We start from the raw sequence: 18,478 nt of genomic DNA, 5'->3' as shown, positions 1-18,478 counted from the left end.
TGGAGCAATCTTGGCAATGTCTTCATCCTAACAGCTCCTGGTACGTTTACTTCTGAGAGCCTTCTAAATCAATTTTCCTTCCGCTGTCCACATGTTCTGAGTGATTGTGTCAGCCTAATAACGCTAGCCCACCAAGTAACGATCCATGTTCCCACACAAGAATTCAGGAAGCGTTGGCTCCGTTAGTGTTTTTAGTTAATCTGACAGTGTTCCCACACTGAGCTGTTAGGATTTTCGCCAAGAGCAAGATAAATAAATGAACAACAAAATGCCAGAACGTTTGCATTGGCCTGTGACCACATACAGTGGTTAAATGTAAAAATTTCAGCAGGGCTGTTAAAATATTGAAAATGTGCACCCTGCTAATGTGAGAGCGGGGATTAGGAGTCGGTGCTTTAAAGGAACAGAGGATTTACGATCTCCGTGCAATCCTGAACAGTCTCTGCTACGCACGGGTTGTGGTTCTCTGTATAGTTACCTGGACGAGTGTTGGGTCTGAGGTGGAGGAGTCCTCAGAAGACCATCTTCATTCTGCACCCTCACCTGGACCAGAGAAGTTTAATCGGAGCTCAAGGCAATAGTCGTGTAAATAGTGGTTCTCTTGTGGAGGGAGCAGCTGGCCCCGCTCTACGTCACTTGATGTCTAAGTCAACGTTTGGAGCCCTTAAAGCACTTCGTGTAGAGATAGGTGGAAGCAAACACTTCGAAGCTTCTTCTAAACCATGAGTGCTGGCTCTCCCTCCTCCGCTGACCTGCCTCTCAAAGGTGGAGACCTCTGAGGCTCTGTCCTGAGTCCCCTTGCTTCCTTACCTACACACTCACACTCTATGATTACGTCCAAATGCATGACCTCAAGTGGCATGGGAGTGCTGGTCACCCCCACACCCTGCCTTGACCCTTGCTGGGAACCCCAGACTCCTCCCTCCGGCTGCTCACGTGAGGATGCTTGGTAGACACATCCTAGTTAACAGATCCACACTAGAGATCTTCTCCAAGACTGCATGTCTCATGGGCTAACCCATGTCATTGATTTGCACCAGTCTTCACTCGGTGATTCAACCCCCAACCCCCTTGAGCCCCCAAAGCCTCTTTCTTTGATCTGCCCTCTACCTCATATTCCAACAGCGTGTCCTATGAACTTTCTCTTCTAAGCATACCTGACATTGATCCCCTTGTCTCCTCTCCAACCGTTACAGCCTCCTCCAGGCCAGCATCACCTCCAGTTCACCTCCCCTGTGGGTTTGCCGATGGTCTTCCTGATTCTTCTTTGTCGTCAATCCATTCTCTGCCCAGGTCACTGTACTGTGTTGAGTTTCCTAGGGCGGCCACAAAGTGGATGGCTTACAAACCACAGCGAGTTATTCTCTCTCTCACTTCCAGACACCAGAAGTCCTAAATCAAGGCGTCAGCAGAACCATGCTCCTTCTGAAAGCTATATTGGGGGATCCTTCCTTGCCTTCTGGTGGTCACTGGCAGTCCTAGGCTTTCTTAGCCTGTAGACGCATCAGTCCAGTCTCTGCCTCCTTTGTCTTCTCGAGGCTGTTCTTCCTTTCTTAAAACACTCTACTATATTCTCATCCACTGAGAAAGAAACGTGAAGTTTGCATGTTGGCAGTACACGGGCCTACCATGACCTAGAGCTGCTCTATCTTCCTCGTGCCTTTCTGGTTTTTCCAAGATTTTAGTCTTGTTTCCATCTTACAGCCTTCCCATTGCCAATTCCTTCTGGTGGGAAGCTCATCCTCTGGTCTTCGCGTTCCCGTGTTGCCTCTGTAAGATCTCCCTGGACCCCTCAATCAGAACTTCTTGCCCCTGGGGCGCCTGGGTGGCACAGCGGTTAAGCGTCTGCCTTCGGCTCAGGGCGTGATCCCAGCATTCTGGGATCGAGCCCCACATCAGGCTCCTCCGCTATGAGCCTGCTTCTTCCTCTCCCACTCCCCCTGCTTGTGTTCCCTCTCTCGCTGGCTGTCTCTATCTCTGTCAAATAAATAAATAAAATCTTTAAAAAAAAAAAAAAAAACTTCTTGCCCATGCCAACCAGATACTCAGCATACCATCTTGTTATAATTTCTTGTGCATCTGATATTGTCTGTTTATAATTTATGTGCTTATGATCTGTCTCCCTTCTTATAATGTAAATCCCGTGGGAGCAGGGATCTGGGGTGCCTTATTTGCCCCTCTGTCTCATTCCTACAATAACTACATTGTAGGTGTTCAGTAGACACTTGCTGAATGAATAGTGAACATGTCCCAGATTTCTCTTCCTTCTGCTCCTGGTACCATACCTGAGTATCTTCCCCTTTTTCACCTTAAATACCCTCCTGTTGCTGGGACCAGAATAACTTCCCTAAGATTTTCTTAGAGTCGAGTTTAGAGTTTTCTGCTCTTTCTCAGAGGAGAAAAGTCCCTGTAGTGTCGGAAAGAGAACGGTAAGACCAGCTCTGGCTTCATTTCCATTCCTGTCTCCAATCAAGGTCACCCTGAAGGAGGCTCTCCCCCCACCTCCGTTTTACTCTGCCTGAAGGCAAGTAATAAATGTCAATGGAATGGATACATTAACTCTATGGACGGCACCTGCAGAAGCGTGGGGGTGGTGGAAATCCTATTTTCCTGAGCTGTTCACGAATGTAGACTTTCCCTGCATGCAGAAAAAGGCTTTGCAAATTCCCTGACACCTGTGTCTGAGGCCCTGCACTCCTGGCATCTCTCCTTCACCTTAAGTGCAGATTCTACAAGCAGCCAGTTTGGCCCCTGTCCATACCGCTTGTGAGTTGCTTCTTCCACTCCCTGAATTTGGCACTTCATGCCCTCATGCAGTAACACAGCTTTCAGACAGCAGTTGATGCTTTTGTTGGAGGAAAACCAAACCAAACCAAACAGCAAGAGGGTCTGGGAGTTTATTAGAAGGCAGTTATGTAATGTTTAGGCTCTGTCTTCAGATTTTGATGGATATTTTCATCAGCTTCCCCAGAGCAGGCAAAGCAGCCCCGTCTTGCTGGTGTGGGTATTCAGTGTGCCGGGAGGCACCTGCAGCCTTTTCACCTTTGAAAGAAGATTGCATGTGGTCTTCATTTATGCTGTTCTGTTACATTCGAGCAACAAGCACTCATATATTGACTCTGTACAGTACGCCAGGCATGGGGCTAGCTTCTAGGGCATGAAGGCCAAGGATGCAGGGTCCCCGAGCGCTTGTAGCTCATATTCTAATGCCGAGATGGAGATCTACAGAGATAATTTCAGAATAACAAACTGCTGTGCTAAGGGAACTCTCGGGAACGGACTGTTAGAGGTAGTCAGCCCAACCTGGACTTCTGAGAGCCTCCCAGGGGAAGCTGACCTTTTGCAGGCTGCTGTTAAGTGTTGACGAGGAGAGGAAAAGTGAGGAATTCATTCTAGGCAGGAGTGAGATGCTTACGGTGAGCACAAAAGTAGCTCGGTGTTGACAGAGATGGAAGACTAACCCAGGAGGGTCAGGCGATGTGGCTGATGAGGAACCCCACATCCACGTAAATATGTCCCATAGGAATGTGTTACACAATAACCATTGCCATTTGGGTAATAGTAAAAATCGCTTGTGAACAGTATCGCCCAAATCCAGCATAAGGAAAGGGTAGAGGCACGAAATTAAGGATAAATTGAGGAATGACTGTGTATCTGGTCCCTCATCTTTAGAGCTGGAATAATATGGTTGTTATTAGAGGAACATCCTAAAGAACTTTTGTGAGGATTAACAAGTCCGTGCGTGCAACGTGTTGGCAAACGCACCCAGGATGTGCCAGATACGACTGTCATCCACGGGAGCACAAGACCTGTGACGGCATATGTGTCGTTTCACTTACTTCTGTATCCACAGGACCTACAGCAGTGCCTCACGGCTTCAGAAGTCACTTCAGACTGATTACATGACTGGAAAAGAAATACTTGAGCTTGGGTTCGAAGGATGCATAGTTGGAGTAGGCGAAGACAGGACTGGAAGGCCTTGGTAAATCCACTGCTGTTGGGTTGTTGATTGGAGAGAAGGGAGGACATCCGTGATGTGTCTTGTGATTTTAGCTTGAGTGGTTGTGTAGATGGAGATTCTCTCGATGAATTAAGACTCACGGGTAGAGAGCTATATTTGGTTGGCACGTGGGGAGGTGTATGAGATCGTTTGGTGTAAGAAGAGAGTCAAAGACCAAGCCCTGAGGAACTCGTACCTAAAAGGTGAGGTGGACAATGATGATATCATAAAGGCTACATAGAGTGATGTGGGAAATAAGAAGAAAACTTGGAGAAGAGAAGATTCAGAAAAGAGCATGAACGGTGAATGGTGCGAAAAAGGCCAGTAAGATGAGGGCACAGGTCCATAGCATTTATTACCCATGTGATGCTCACAAGTATATTTTTAGTGGAAAGGCGGGGGGCAGAGGATGGATGGATGGAAGGGTGGGGCAAGGGGGAAAATTTCTCACGTTCTTTTGAGAAATTTGTGCAGGGAGGCAGACTTTTGTAAGCAGGACTTGGTCGTGGGAAGGATCGAGACTTACGGAGAACAGATACATTTTCATTGAGGGGCGGTGTCTTACTGGGGAGATGTCAACTCATGCCCAATACAGGGGTTGGTATTTGGTCAAGAATATGATGGATGATGGTGTATTACATTATCTGAGCCAACAGTCAGGACCACACAGATAGGGCAAGATTAGCAAACACCCTGAACGCTGCAGTGCCATTTGGAATGATTGGGACTGTCCACTTATCCAGAGAACATACCTGCAGAATGCTCAGTTGTCTTAGTGCCGTGATGGAAGGATTTCATTGTGCTGCTTTCACTTGGCACAACATATGGCCGTGATACCACAAAGTGAATGACTGCAGTTTGGGACCATGGTTGCAGAATCTGTATCAGGGGGCACGGTTCATGCTTAGATAATGTGTATTGGATTTACTCACTTTTGAGCCATAGCAGATGCAGGTGATGTGGTCGGGTGTGGTCTGTGCAGAGGGAGGCTGGGGTTGCATGGCAGCCAAGTGCAAGACAGTGGGAAGGATGATGCTATGGACGTCAGTTGATTAAGCAGTGAATTAGTTTGTTTTCAAGCGCTCGTGGTCCTGCTGGGATGATACGATGTGCACAGAATTGATCTTCATGATTGTCAGGCATCCCTTAAACAAGAAACTGGAAACATAGGAAGGAAATGGTCGGTAGGAAAACATCGTCTGCCGTGGTGGTCATAGGAGGCTTAAATCAACAGGACGGGCATTATGTGGTCCAGGCTTTCAAGGATGTGTAGAATCATTTGGGGGTTGGCAGAGCAGACATCCAGACGCAGAACTTTCTAGAAGGTGAGATGGGACAAGCGGTTTCCTGGGGCACTAACGTGAGACTTAGCTGAACCACGGTGTGATCTTGCTGAGGTGGGTCAGAGCCTGGACACGGTCCGCCTTACATTCTCTACGTGTTTTAGTTTTCGTCTCACAGGAGATATTAAGAAGGTGTTCAGGTTAGTGAAGCAATATGTTGTTAGTAGAAGCCTCGCGGACATTTCTCCTTCATACTGTAGGATTTAATATCGCGAAATAAGGTTTGGTCACTGCACTCACCCGAATGCACCATCTAAATTCAGTAACTCAGGGCAGGGCTTAGCTAACTGTGGTGTGAGGGCTCCACACATGGGGCCTGGTGCCTGATTTTGTAAATAAAGTTTTATTGAAACACAGCCACACTCATTCGTTGGTGAGATGTCTCCAAACAAGACAGCAGAGGTGAGTGTTGGGAAAGCAGTTATGGAGCACTTGAGCGAAGTTGTTGACCAACCCCTACACGGACGAGTTAGCAGTTTGATGTCAGGTTCCTTAAGGAGTTACTCTTAACTTTTTAAACTGTGTCAATTCATTTTAAGGGTGTTTTCCAGTGCTGTACCCCTCCTTGGAGCACTGACATCAGGAGACCGTTGCTCTTTATTTTGCCCTTGAAATAGGTTGATAGAAGCCAGATGATTCTATCTATAATTTGTGGGGTTCAGTGCCTCGAATGAATAAGTCAAGAAAAGAGTAAAATATAGCATCTTGGGTGAGAAAGCATTGAATGCAAATCGCAACCTTCATACGTATCAGTGTAGTTTGTGTCAATCCAGAGAAACCCTGTTACGCGGACATGGGGAAAAATGGCCAGGAGGGTATTTCGTAAAACTCTGCTCCCAGATCAAGCGTACGAGTGACTGGCATATGCTCTTGCCACTGAAAGCGATTCGACCTGTCGGGTGGCAGCTTTAGAAAGGACAAAAATTGAAGCCTGGTTCGGAAGCAGCCGTTCCTGACAAGAGTCTGGTGGTACATGCTAGAATTTTCTCTGCACTCACCTGGAGAAGTTGACAAGCTCAGCCATCATACCTCTGTGACTTCGCATCATGGCAAAGTGCCATCTAGATGAGAGACATGTGACTTTGACAATTACTTGACCAAATTTTAAACTTAGACCTTGCTGCTTTTCTCTGCTCATACATTTTCAGGAAAAAAAATCCGCATTTCTTACCGTTTCTCTCTCTCTTTTTTTTTTTTCCGTCCTGTAAACCGTCTCCAGCTTTCCTGTGCTTACACCTCCTTCTCGAACTAAATCAGGCCTCTGTTGAGTGAGGGCAGGTGTTTCTAGGGATCCCCCGTGGGCTGTTGACTCGCAGTCAGAGGGGTCACATGGGGTCATGTGAGCTGTCCTTGGAGACTTGGAGTTTCTGTGGGGTGAGATCCTTGTTCATACATCGGAGCTGTAGCTGGTGCTATCACTTGCTGGCCATGTCTTCTTGGCCTGAGATTTGGCAGCTGTGACATGGGGTACCTACTTTGCAAAGTGTGGTGGGGAGGGAATGAGTTAATATCCTCAGGACCTTGAATTGTTCCTGGACTATGGGGCACTCCGTCATCATTCCTGGTCGTTGAAAGTCATTGCGTGATACAAACCTGCTGCGTGAATGGAGCTCAGCGTTGGAGCTCCTGTGAACTTCATTCGGGAACAACCATTGCAGTTACTGGGAGAGCCGCAGTGTGTGCTGTCCTTTTTCAGCCCGATGGGCGCATTTTGCACGTAGCCCTTTCCATGGAACACGGCAGGAGGAATGAGCCTCAAAACTACACCATCTGACAAGTAAGGATATTTGCTCATGAACACATGCCTGGAAATGTGTGATCATACTTTATCAAACATGTTGCTCCCTGGCGAGAGTGTGCACGGATGTGTTTATCCTCTGTTAAAAATTTAAAACAGGTTTTTTTTTTTTTACCATTCCTGTTGTAAAAACACTCCTTTTACAGCTTTAGAAAACTGGGTGAGACTCTGATATATTTATTGATATATTTCTCTAGTTTCTGCATATAAATTCAGAACTATAAGATGAGAGACTTAGACTATACATAGTGGGTTCATATTTTCCCGACAGAGTGTAATAGTTCATCCCGAGTATGATGGTTTGTCTTCTGAAAAATAGCTGGGGATGACACCATACCTGGTCCTGCCGCCCCGTGCATACAGGTGGTCAGTGGATGGCTGCGTTTGGGGGCTGCAGGTACACTGGCTCGCAAGGAAGTCCTGTGTCTTCCTGGAGGGTGCTCTCAGCATCCCACCTGAGCACGGGGTAAGTCCCTTCCCTGCACCCACGTAGAACTGTTTGCTGCCAGGGGGCTGTTTGTGGGTTGGAGCTTCCTAGGGGATCTCGACTCTCTGGCAGGGTGTGACCTCTCGAAGGTCTCTTGGGGACTTTTGTTTTCAAAGTGGTTATACATCTCATAGGTTTTTCTTCCAACACCCAGAGGTCTGGGACCTCAGCGAACTAACTAGAGCAGAACAGATCCCTGATATTTGAATCATGATCTGTACGTACCTTGGATGAGCCTGTGGATTGCTATGGCACTGTCTGCGTTGTGTGTGTGTGTGTGTGTGTGTGTGTGTGTGTGTGTGTGTATAAGAAGATAGGCATGTATAGAAATAGTAAGAGAGATGGAGAGTGTTTGGTTTTCTTATGGTAAGATTGAGTCTTATTCACAAAGTAAAAGCAGATATTTCCATTGCTGGTTTTTCAGCTTTTTTAAAGTATGACTAATAAAAATTGTACATATTTAAGATACACAATTTGATGTTGGGGTGTATGTAGACATTGTGAAATGATCACCACAATCACGTTATTTAACTTAGGCAATACTGCACATAGTTACAGTTTGTGTCTCCTTTTTGTTGTGGTGGTGGTGAGAACACCTGAGATCTACGGTCTCAGCACATGTCATGTATACAATGACACAATGCAGTGTGGTTTAACTGCAGTCACCTTGTTGAACATTAGATCCCAGAACTCACTCATCTTGTGTAACTGAAACTTTGTACCCGTGACCAGTATCCCCCCAACCCCAACCCCCTGCTGGTGGCAACCGCCAATCTACTCTCTGCTTCCGTGAGTTTGACTGGTTTCCATTCCTCACGTACGTGAGATCACGCAGTATTCGTCGTTCTGTGTCTGGTGTATTTTACTGAGGACAATGCTCTCCAGGTTCACATATGCCATTTCCAATGGCAGGACTTCCTTCTTTCCTCTGCCTAGAATTCCACCGTGTGTGTGTGTATAGCCTCTCACATTCTCTTTATGCATTCATCTGTTGATGGACATTTATTTCCATATCTTGGCTGTTGTGAGAAAAGGTAAGTGTCGGTGAGGATGTGGAGGAAAGGGGGCCCTCATGCACTCTTGGTGGGAATGCAAAGTGGTGCAGCCACTCTGGAAACAGGATGATGCTTCCTCAAGAGATTAAATACAGAATGACCGTATGATCCTGCAGTCCCGGGTCTGGGTACCTATCCAAAGGAAATGCAGTCGGAATCTTAAAGAGAGGGGCGCCTGGGTGGCACAGTGGTTAAGCGTCTGCCTCCGGCTCAGGGCGTGATCCCGGCGTTGTGGGATCGAGCCCCGCATCAGGCTCCTCCGCTATGAGCCTGCTTCTTCCTCTCCCACTCCCCCTGCTTGTGTTCCCTCTCTCGCTGGCTGTCTCTCTCTCTGTCAAATAAATAAATAAAATCTTAAAAAAAAAAAAAAAGAGTCTTAAAGAGACATCTGTGCCCATTCATGGCAGTGCTATTCTAAGACACGGAAACTCTATCCAAGACACGGGAAGTTTGGCCCGTCTCAGTCTCACTCACATGTGCATTTGCAGCCAGCTGTCCCTTTACGTTCACCTGGGGAGCCCCCAGGAAACCGTCCTTGGACATTGCCTTTTTCCTTAAAGAAGATACATCTTGTTGACTTTTGGGAAGATAAGAGAATGTGCTCAGTGTCCCAGTTTTTCTTAAGCCTGTGGTTCGGGAGTTGTCTTCCTGAGTTTCTAAATCCAGCCCACCTGTGGTCCTCTTCCAACAGTATACAGGCAAGCCAGCACCAACTCTCTCTTGCACCAGACATGAAATGGTATCAAGGAGTTGTGCAAAGTCACAGACTTCGGTGTTGGACAAAGCTGGGTTTGTATCTGTGCCCTAGGTCACTAGCTCAGGGACCTTCAGTACGTAACTTTGCTCAGCCCCCTCAGGGATAGGTGTAGATCGCCCCCATCTATAAATTGGACAGCAGGGGTAGCACGACTGTGGGGTAGGTGTAATGATTTAACAGGATGAAATGCATATTATAGGCCATCGAATTTTGCTTCTATAGATGGGAAGTCCTAGTACTGCCCCCATGAGGTAGATGTTAGGATTTAGTGAATGAAGTGCATATCATAGTCCATATCACTAGTACGTGATCAGTTAAATTTAGCCACTAGAAACAGTACATATAGGACGCGTAGGTGGCTTAGTCGGTTAAATGAATGACTTTGGCTCAGGTCATGGTCTCAGGGTCATGCAGTCGAGCCCCGTGTCAGGCTCCTCACTCAGCCCAGAGTCTGCTTGTCCCTCTCCCTCTGCTCCTCCCCACCACTTGCTCTCTCTCAAATAAATAAATAAAATCTTTAAATTTTTTTTTAAAGTCCATATAAAACCGTCTGAAGTAATTTGTATCGTTTTCCCTGATGGGATCCAGAGAATGCGAACTACTTAGTCAACTAGGGGAACACACATATGTCATCTCTGTGTATTTACTATAGTTTTTACTTTGGAAGCAGTACAGATTAACAGAATTACAAATATTAAACATACTTATTGCTTTCCCTGCACCCAGCTTCCCCCAGTGTTAACTTTCTGCATAACTACTGTTATGTGTCAAGAAATTAACTTTGAGAGGGCGCCCGGGTGGCTCAGTCGTTAAGCGTCTGCCTTCGGCTCAGGGCGTGATCCCGGCGTTCTGGGATCGAGCCCCACATCAGGCTTCTCTGCTGGGAGCCTGCTTCTTCCTCTCCCACTCCCCCTGCTTGTGTTCCCTCTCTGACTGGCTGTCTCTCTGACTGGCTGTCTCTGTGTCAAACAAACAAATAAATGAGATTCACTTTGGAACATCACGTTGAAGTGAACTATGCATTTTCCACTAACGTGCTTTTTCGTTTCAGGATCCACTCTGTAACACCACATTGCACCTAGGTGATACATTTTCAAAGGATTCTTTTTCATTATTGTGGTATTTTGGGTCCACCTTCTGATTGATTTATTCGATTTTATGTTAACCAGTGGGGCAATAAATATATACAGTAGCCATTAATGGAGCAAGATCTTTATGTTAGGTAGCAGACTTCCTTTGTCGTTCATAAACTGTAAGTGAAGTTCTACGAACTTGATGTAGTAGGATAGTCATTGCGTGTTCATCTCGTAGAAGGATAAATGCGTGAACATTCTCTGAGCTTGATCCCATACATGGAGAAACAAGTGAAAATCCTATGAGGATTATCTAGAAGGAGAACAGGTGCATATTAGAGTTAAGTCTGTGAGTTTGATCAAGTAGAATAGATTTAAAAAAAAAGTTCCATGAGCTTAATCTAGTCGAGTACTAGGTGAAAATTCTATGAGGTTCATCTGGTCAAAGGAAAAGGTGTGCATATCCTGTGAGCTGAATCTTACAGAAGGATAAACAGGTGGAAAATCTATGAGTTCGATCCAGTAGGACAAAGAGGTGAACGTATTACGAGGTTCATCTCATGGAAGGAGAAGCAAGTGAAAATTGTATGAGGCTTCTCTAGTAGAAGGATTCGCATGTGCATAATCCGTGACACCGATCTCGAGGAATAAACAGGTGGAAGTCTTTGAGCTTGATCCAGTAGACGGATAAGCAAGTTTAAATTCTGTGAGTCTGGATAAGCAGGTGAAAATGCCATTATCTCGATCTGGTAGAATGGTAAACAGGTGCACATTCTGAGTTGGATCGAGTAGAAGGATAAGCAGGTGAAATGCCGGGAGCCTGATCTATACAGATAAGCAGGTGGAAGTTGTATGTGCTCGATCTCACAGAAGGATAACCAGACTACTTCAGAGTTGAGAGTCCTCCTGTAGCCCATTCCGCTATTGACAGCTTGAATAAATTATGGCAAAGTATTTGAACTTCCCTATTCTTTTTTTTTAAGATTTTATTTATTTATTCGGCAGAGATAGAGACAGCCAGCGAGAGAGGGAACACAAGCAGGGGGAGTGGGAGAGGAAGAAGCAGGCTCATAGTGGAAGAGCCTGATGTGGGGCTCGATCCCATAACGCCAGGATCACGCCCTGAGCTGAAGGCAGACGCTTAACCGCTGTGCCACCGAGGCGCCCCGAACTTCCCTATTCTTTGATGTGATATCTGCGATGCAAGAGTAACGGTATTTGTCCGATCATTACCTTAAGATCATGTTGGAAAGATTTAGTGCGATACTTTTAACTTCTCGTGGAGGCCGTTCTAGAAACTGCAGACTATAATATGAATTCGTGTGTGGATTTTCCCTGATGTCTGTGCGTATAAAACATTTAGTGCCTGGAGTTTAAAGATCTTGCTTATAAGGGGAGTTCAGGCTACAGGCGTGAGCTATGCAGTTCATTCTGCAATGGTCAGACTTCAGTGTGCCGTCATCAAAAACCAGCATGACGAAGTCAAGCTTTGCTTTCGAGATCCCTTGAACCTCCGGCAATCCATTTTTTAAGTTTCCACGGCATTTGCAGCCTTTGTTAAACATGCATTGTATTCGTGCATTCTCTCCCTGCGATGCATCAACGTTCTCCTTCGGCTTTCTTCATTTCACTCTTTCATTCTTCTTCTAAAGTCTGAAAAGGTATTTTCAAGTAGCAGAACATCCATTCTCTCCCTTCTTTCCAGCCTGATGTCCATGGTTATTCTTCCCGTGGTGTTCAGCTGTGCTCAGCACATTTAAAGCCATGGGGAACTTTCGGGGAAACCATGCATCTGGTTTTACGTCTGTCTGTGTCCTTCCTGCATGGCCTGGGGGGATTCGGCCCTTGGGGCTCAGAGCTCCATGCGGGCAAGCCTCTTCCTATATCCCTCCAGGTGCATTCCTTGCAGGTCTTGGAGAACATCTTCTTTGCAGAGCCACTCCCCGTGGAGCTTAGCTTACCACATCATCCCCTCCCTACACCCCTGTCGTGCTCTTATCTGCTTATAGTCGAGTCACCTCGTACAGTCAAAGCTCGTTTCCTCAACGAAAGAGTAAGAGCCGTCCTGCGAGTGAAGTACTAGCATTGATGAAATGGCCATCTTGGGTGCTCTCCTTCTGTTCTAGGCACTGGACTTGGCGCTTGGGATAATTCCATGTGATACTCAACCGACTGTGTTGGGGGTGTGAGGCACGGACGCCTGAGCCCCAGAGCTGGCGTTTTCCTTTCCTGTGGCAGCCCTGACAAATCATTGCAACTTCAGTGGCTCAAAACAACACAGATTGATTATTTTATAGTTCCGGAGTGCAGGTGTCCAAAATGCGCTAAAATCAAGGTGTTGGCACAGCTGTGTGCCTTTGTGAAGGCTCCGGGGGAGAATGTTTCCGTGCCTTTTTCACAGTCTAGAGGCAGCTGTATTCCTTGATTTGGGGACCTCCTTCCATCTTCAGGGTTGGCCACATAGCATCATCCAGACTCTCTCTGCCCTGACTCTGAGTCTCCTGCTTCCCTCCTTCCCTTATAAGGACCCTTGTGATCACACTGGACCCACGCAGATAATCCGAGATCCTATCCCAGATTATCCTGAGGATATGGTACCCATATAAGGTATACCTGCTTCCCTCCTTCTCTTATAAGGACCTTTGTGATCACACTGGACCCACTTAGATAATCCAGGATCCTAAGCCCTTTGGCCATGTAAGGTACCACATCGCCAGGTGTTGAGCATGTCAACATGGGCATTTTCGGGTGCCACTGCTTTGCCTACGACCACTGGTGAAAAGTAGCAATGGAATTTCAACTTTGTGACTCTGTAGTCATTGACTTCAGTCCTCTTTTGCTCTGAGAGTTGAGTTTCTCCGATGACAGTCGTAGCTCGTGACCACCAGGCAATGCTGGCATGTGCCGTGCATAGTAGGGGCCGTGTCATATTTTCTTCACCACCATGGATGCTATATTGCTCACAAAATTTTTATTGAAACCATGTAATGAGAGCACTTGGTTCTTCCAAATCACCCACCCCTTGCCGAACATTGAAGAGCATATTGAAATGAGCCTTAAACCAAGCTTTGAAAAGACATATGTCTCCCTGTTGCCTCTTTTTTTGGTCTTCCAGGGGGAAAAGCAAACAACTGGGAAGGAGGTATCCGGATTCCGGGCATTCTGCGGTGGCCGGGGGTGATAGAGGCTGGGCTGGAGATTGATGAGCCAACGAGCAACATGGACATATTTCCTACGGTGGCCAAGCTGGCAGGATCGCCGTTGCCCGAGGACAGGTACCGTGACTCAGACGCACTTGGTATTGTGTCATTCGGCGCTCACAGGGGCGAGCGTGTTCTGGTTTGCCTGCACGATGGCATTGCTATCTCCGGCTGGGCTTATGATCCACGTCCAGTTAGGGGACCGACTGGTGGGGCTGCCGATGCAGAAACACCGTCAACCCCATTATCCCAGTGGGAAATCAGCAGCAAGGTGTGGTGTGCATGCATGGTCTTATCTCTCGCGAGCCTTCCACTTTCAACACCCCAGTGATCCTGTCTCTCCCGGCTATTCCTTCCATGGGCTTATCATAGGGCAGCTGGGCAGCTGCCTCTTTGACCCACGCTGTTTGGCTCTCCTACCTTTACTTGGGGTCCCCCTTAGCTGCTCTTTGCTGCAGCAGCAAGAAAGGCAGCTGGATCCCCCGTTAACGGCCCTCCCTCCCAGCATGTCTTCATTTAGCAAGTTCTAAATGAAACGTCTTTCTCTTAAATTTAAATACAACTTCATATGACATTGCCAATGGTTTCTTCTTAAGTGTTATCACCAATCTGAAGAGTTTTAAGTGAAGCATGCTGATTAATTGTTTTCATTAGTTTGGTGGCAGGCCAGGCTAATGTCGTGCAGGCGGGCTGCAAATCGTGTTTGAATTCAGCTGCCAGCAGAATGAAGAGGGAACGGGAAAGCAGAGAGGAAAGCACAGCTCAGCCCGGGCTACGTCCCTGGGTAGCTTTGCTCACATCCTGTTGTTTTCAGGCTTCTTTTATTATTTATTGTTTCCTTATTGTTTTCAAGTTTGTTCTTTAGGTGTATCTTACACCCAAAACATGCACACGAGCACGTGCACACACACACAGACACACACACACAGACACACACGCTAGAGGCAAGGCAGCATTGGACAGCTCGGCCCCTCACCAACTTTGCGGTCTCAACACCCATATGCATTCTTCCGTGACTGAGGAACCCAAAGACCTTTGTATATGTGGGTTAGGTCTGTCAGCACTTATCATAAGAGCCCTTGAACCTGGAAGAAATTCTGAACACACAAGAGCGCCCACGCGCACCTTGCATCCGTGGACAGTGATGATGTCATCACCCGCCACAAATCCCCTGCAAAAGTGTGGTGTGTGCTCCTGTGGGGGCCATTGCTTCGAAGGCAGAGAGCATTTGGTATTCTCGTGAAAACAGTTTTGGCCCCGTGGGCCCCCTGAAAGGGTTTTGGGGGTCGCCCTGGGTCTCTGGGCCACACGCTGAGAGCATCCGCCTAAGAGCATGGATGCTGCTTGGGTACCAGCAGCAAGGTGTGGTGTGCATGCATGGTCTTATCTCTCGCGAGCCTTCCACTTTCAACACCCCAGTGATCCTGTCTCTCCCGGCTATTCCTTCCATGGGCTTATCGTAGGGCAGCTGGGCAGCTGCCTCTTTGACCCACGCTGTTTGGCTCTCCTACCTTTACTTGGGGTCGTGGCTTCCCCGTTGGGTATGTGTTTCACTTCATGGGTGTTGATTCCCCATCTGGAACGTGGCTTGGGTAACGGTGCTGACCTTATAGTCTGCATGGGAAGACTGAAAGCGCGTAAGCTTGTAAAGCACATGAATGGTGGCCATTTTTGGTTTCCCCGCCACATTGAGAGGGAAGAAGTACATCAGCTCAGTTCTTTCTTCTCCAACACTCAGTGATTATCCAGAATCCTAGAACCCTAAAGGGAGAGGGCTGATGGGGAGTTTTAGGATCGACTCTGGTCATATTACTCCTTTGTTGCCTCAGTGACAGACAGAAAACATGGCAGCAGCAAGCCATAAAAAGCGTTACCTTCTGTAAAGCCAGAAGTCTCACGCCCTGTCTCATCTACTCATGGGCCCTTGTTCTTACCCTTGGAGTACAACTTAGTCTTTCCTTAAGGAGTGCACACAGGGTGTTCAGGTAATTTCCTGAACGACATTTTTCTCTCACGGCTCATAATCTTAAAATCAGCACTATCTTTACCCTTGCAGTATGTGTAAATGGGCTTCTTTGCAATCAGGGGAAAGACGGGGAAGGAAAAGGTCAGAGGCAAAGAGGGAAATCCATTAAGGGAGATCTTGCAGCTCATGCCTCCCGCCCAGCCCAGTCGGAAGCTCATGGAGGTCACTCTGTTTTCCTTGAACGTGCCCATTGAAGAAGGAAGCGGCCTCCCTCTTTGGCAGGCCCAAAATATTTCATGTGGGAGCCGTGACATTGGTAAGAACCCCCTTCGCTGTATCGAAGATGCTTTTCGTGGATCTCCATGATGCGTGTTGACCCAGCTCAATGCGACGGTGCTGGCTCGGGGTGGAGCTGTAGGGCCCCGTAAAACGCCATCATCAGCCTGGAGACGACATGGAGAAGAAAACGGAACTCTGCCTCCAGATCCTTCATGGAAGTACAATTAATCACACAATATCCTCATTAAATCATGTTACCAACCAGGTCCAGACCACATCCTCCTATATCTGCCCTGGAGACCGGGAACATTGAACGCAGTGAATCTCACCTCGGTGACTCTTTGCCCCAGGGGTCATGGACCATGTCTTGGAGATATTTTTGATTGTCTTGACTCAGTGTTCCTGGCGTCCAGAGGCCAGAGATGTTGCTAAAGATTCTGCCAGGCTCAAGATAGCTTCTCACAGGAAAGAATAATTCAGCCAGCATGTTGGTAGTGCTGGGGTTGACAGACACTGGACTCAGGTTCACTCTTGTCCTTTTATGGAAAATATTATTATAATGCATTAATGTCATCAAACCTTTCCAATGAAAGCATTTAGACAGTATCCCCATATGTGTATCCATCCATCAATGATTCACAAATATCTCTTCTTTAGAAGATAGTCTTAACTCCCCCCGCCAATGATTGGTGAGGTCAGCCCCCCTGATTTCTTGCATGAGCAGTATTAAATTTACATTTCTCAGGAGAACAAACTCATTTCAAGGGTCGAACCCAAGCTGTGTGACGAGAACTTAATGAGGTACCCTCACATCTTTCTGCGTGTTTTGTGGGAACAGGAGGATTTCTGTTCAAAAGGCCCCTAGCCTTCAGGTATATCCTCGTCATGCTCAAGAAACGTTTTGAGTCTGGTGGGTGGCCGTCCTGACCAATCAGAGCTTGGTGGGAGACAAGAAGCCCTTCCCCACAGGGTTTCTACTTAGGTCAAGAGAGCAGTGCTCTGGGGATACGCGGAAGAGAGATTCGCTCGGCAGAGTCTCAGCGCTACTGTGAGAATGATTCTCTCATTCGACCCCGTGGCGTGCCTGTGTGAGATTCCTCTCTGCAGTGAATTTTTCCTTCACACATACTTCACTGATCCATTTGCATTCAGCGGCACGGTTTATCAAAAGAACTTTTGGTGGCCATTACCCCAGGCGTGTTCAGAAAAATCATTCCCCCATGTCTCCAAATGAGCTGATTCTGGAAATAAAGGGAGGGCAACCTTTTTTTTTTTTTTCTTTTTTTTGGTGATATAAAACATAGGCAACAGGGTTGACATGCGTAAGAAGAATGTATAATGAAATGTATTAATTCCCGAAAATGAAAAATCTTCCATCAGTCGCATCTTCGGAAGCAGATAGAATATTGCCAGAGGAAGCCTACGACCATGCTCGTTGCTCACAGATCTCGGTGATGAAGAATTGTAACGTGCCCTAATTGGTTATTAAACCTTTGGAAACTTTCTAAACTCTAGTCATAGACAGTTCAGCTGGATCGGGAAAGGAAGTGGGGGAAGGGGGTGCTGACATCCTTCAGAATCACATTTTACAGGTGAAATATTTCGGTCTCCTCCCCCATAAACAAAACAAAATAAAATAGAAATTTGATTTTTTTTTTTTCAAGTTAAGAAAATCAGTCAATACCCGGATGCTTGGTACCACTTTCGTGTCATGAAGACAAGGGGAGTGACTTCATTGTCCCGTTTGATTTTGCAGCCCAATAGCTAGGCAAGTGCAGAGGAGTATTTCAGGAGAGTTCTACAAATAAACCTAGTTCCTCTGCATTATGCAGAATAAAAGGTGAAACTCTTCTTGTACGTGCTAGCACTTACAACCGACCTTGCTTTATGTTCACGTTACGCAACGAGTCTAATGTTTATGAAGGGAAGCATTTTTTATGTTATAACTTTGGTTCCTTGGGATTTCCTTGATGAAAATACCTTTCTGGTTCCTTGGGATTTCCCTTAGTTTATGAAATATACACATACTTGGTTCTAAAAACGTTTTCTTTGCTATTACTTTCTACATTGAAGAAATCACTTTATTTTGAAGATTGCCCCAGTTGTGCCCCAAATTAACCTCTTTGTCAGTCCCCCAAAACCCTCTTTTCTCTGTCGCCTCATCGCCAAAGCTTTTCCTTGTCGTATGATCCCCAGATCCTTCTGAGAGCCAGGCAGAGGCAAGAACGATTGGGCCAATGGTTCACTGGTTCGGAGCTAAGAGAGAGGCCAGCACATCCAGGGGGGAAATGAGGGTCACTGTCACCCAAGGAACATTCCCAAAACATGCTCTTTGCAGTGATGTGAAGGTCATCCCTTGGTATTTAATTTGACCTGACATTTGAAATGCACGGTGCTTAGAAAGGAATGCTTGAAATCGTGACCATCATCGTGGGACGGGAGCCAATGGACAATACTCCCACGTCACTCTCCGAATCAAACACCGTGTCAGAGGAACACGTTTTCACAGAATCAAGCGGA

General features: G+C 46.7%; 1 protein-coding gene across 4 annotated transcripts in view; it reads left to right on the top strand.

Annotated features, from left to right (window-relative positions):
* The window catches only part of STS (steroid sulfatase), a 512,613-nt gene that overhangs the window by 88,252 nt on the left and 405,883 nt on the right, over positions 1-18,478 (top strand). For all 4 annotated transcript variants that reach the window (XR_015723499.1, XM_087860403.1, XM_045813640.2 and 1 more), the window contains one exon: positions 13,629-13,788. Coding sequence is in view for 3 of the 4 variants with exons in the window: in XM_087860403.1 (XP_087716529.1) it covers positions 13,629-13,788 (160 nt within the window). In the remaining variant the exon portion in view is untranslated. The remainder of the gene's footprint in view (positions 1-13,628; positions 13,789-18,478) is intronic.

The sequence above is a fragment of the Ursus americanus genome, chromosome X, assembly GCF_024610735.1.
Source record: "Ursus americanus isolate L20-20 chromosome X, mUrsAme1.1.p, whole genome shotgun sequence".
Taxonomy (NCBI): domain Eukaryota; kingdom Metazoa; phylum Chordata; class Mammalia; order Carnivora; family Ursidae; genus Ursus; species Ursus americanus.
The sequence above is the reverse complement of the archived record's forward strand: the minus strand, read 5'-3'. Positions and strand labels throughout refer to the sequence as shown.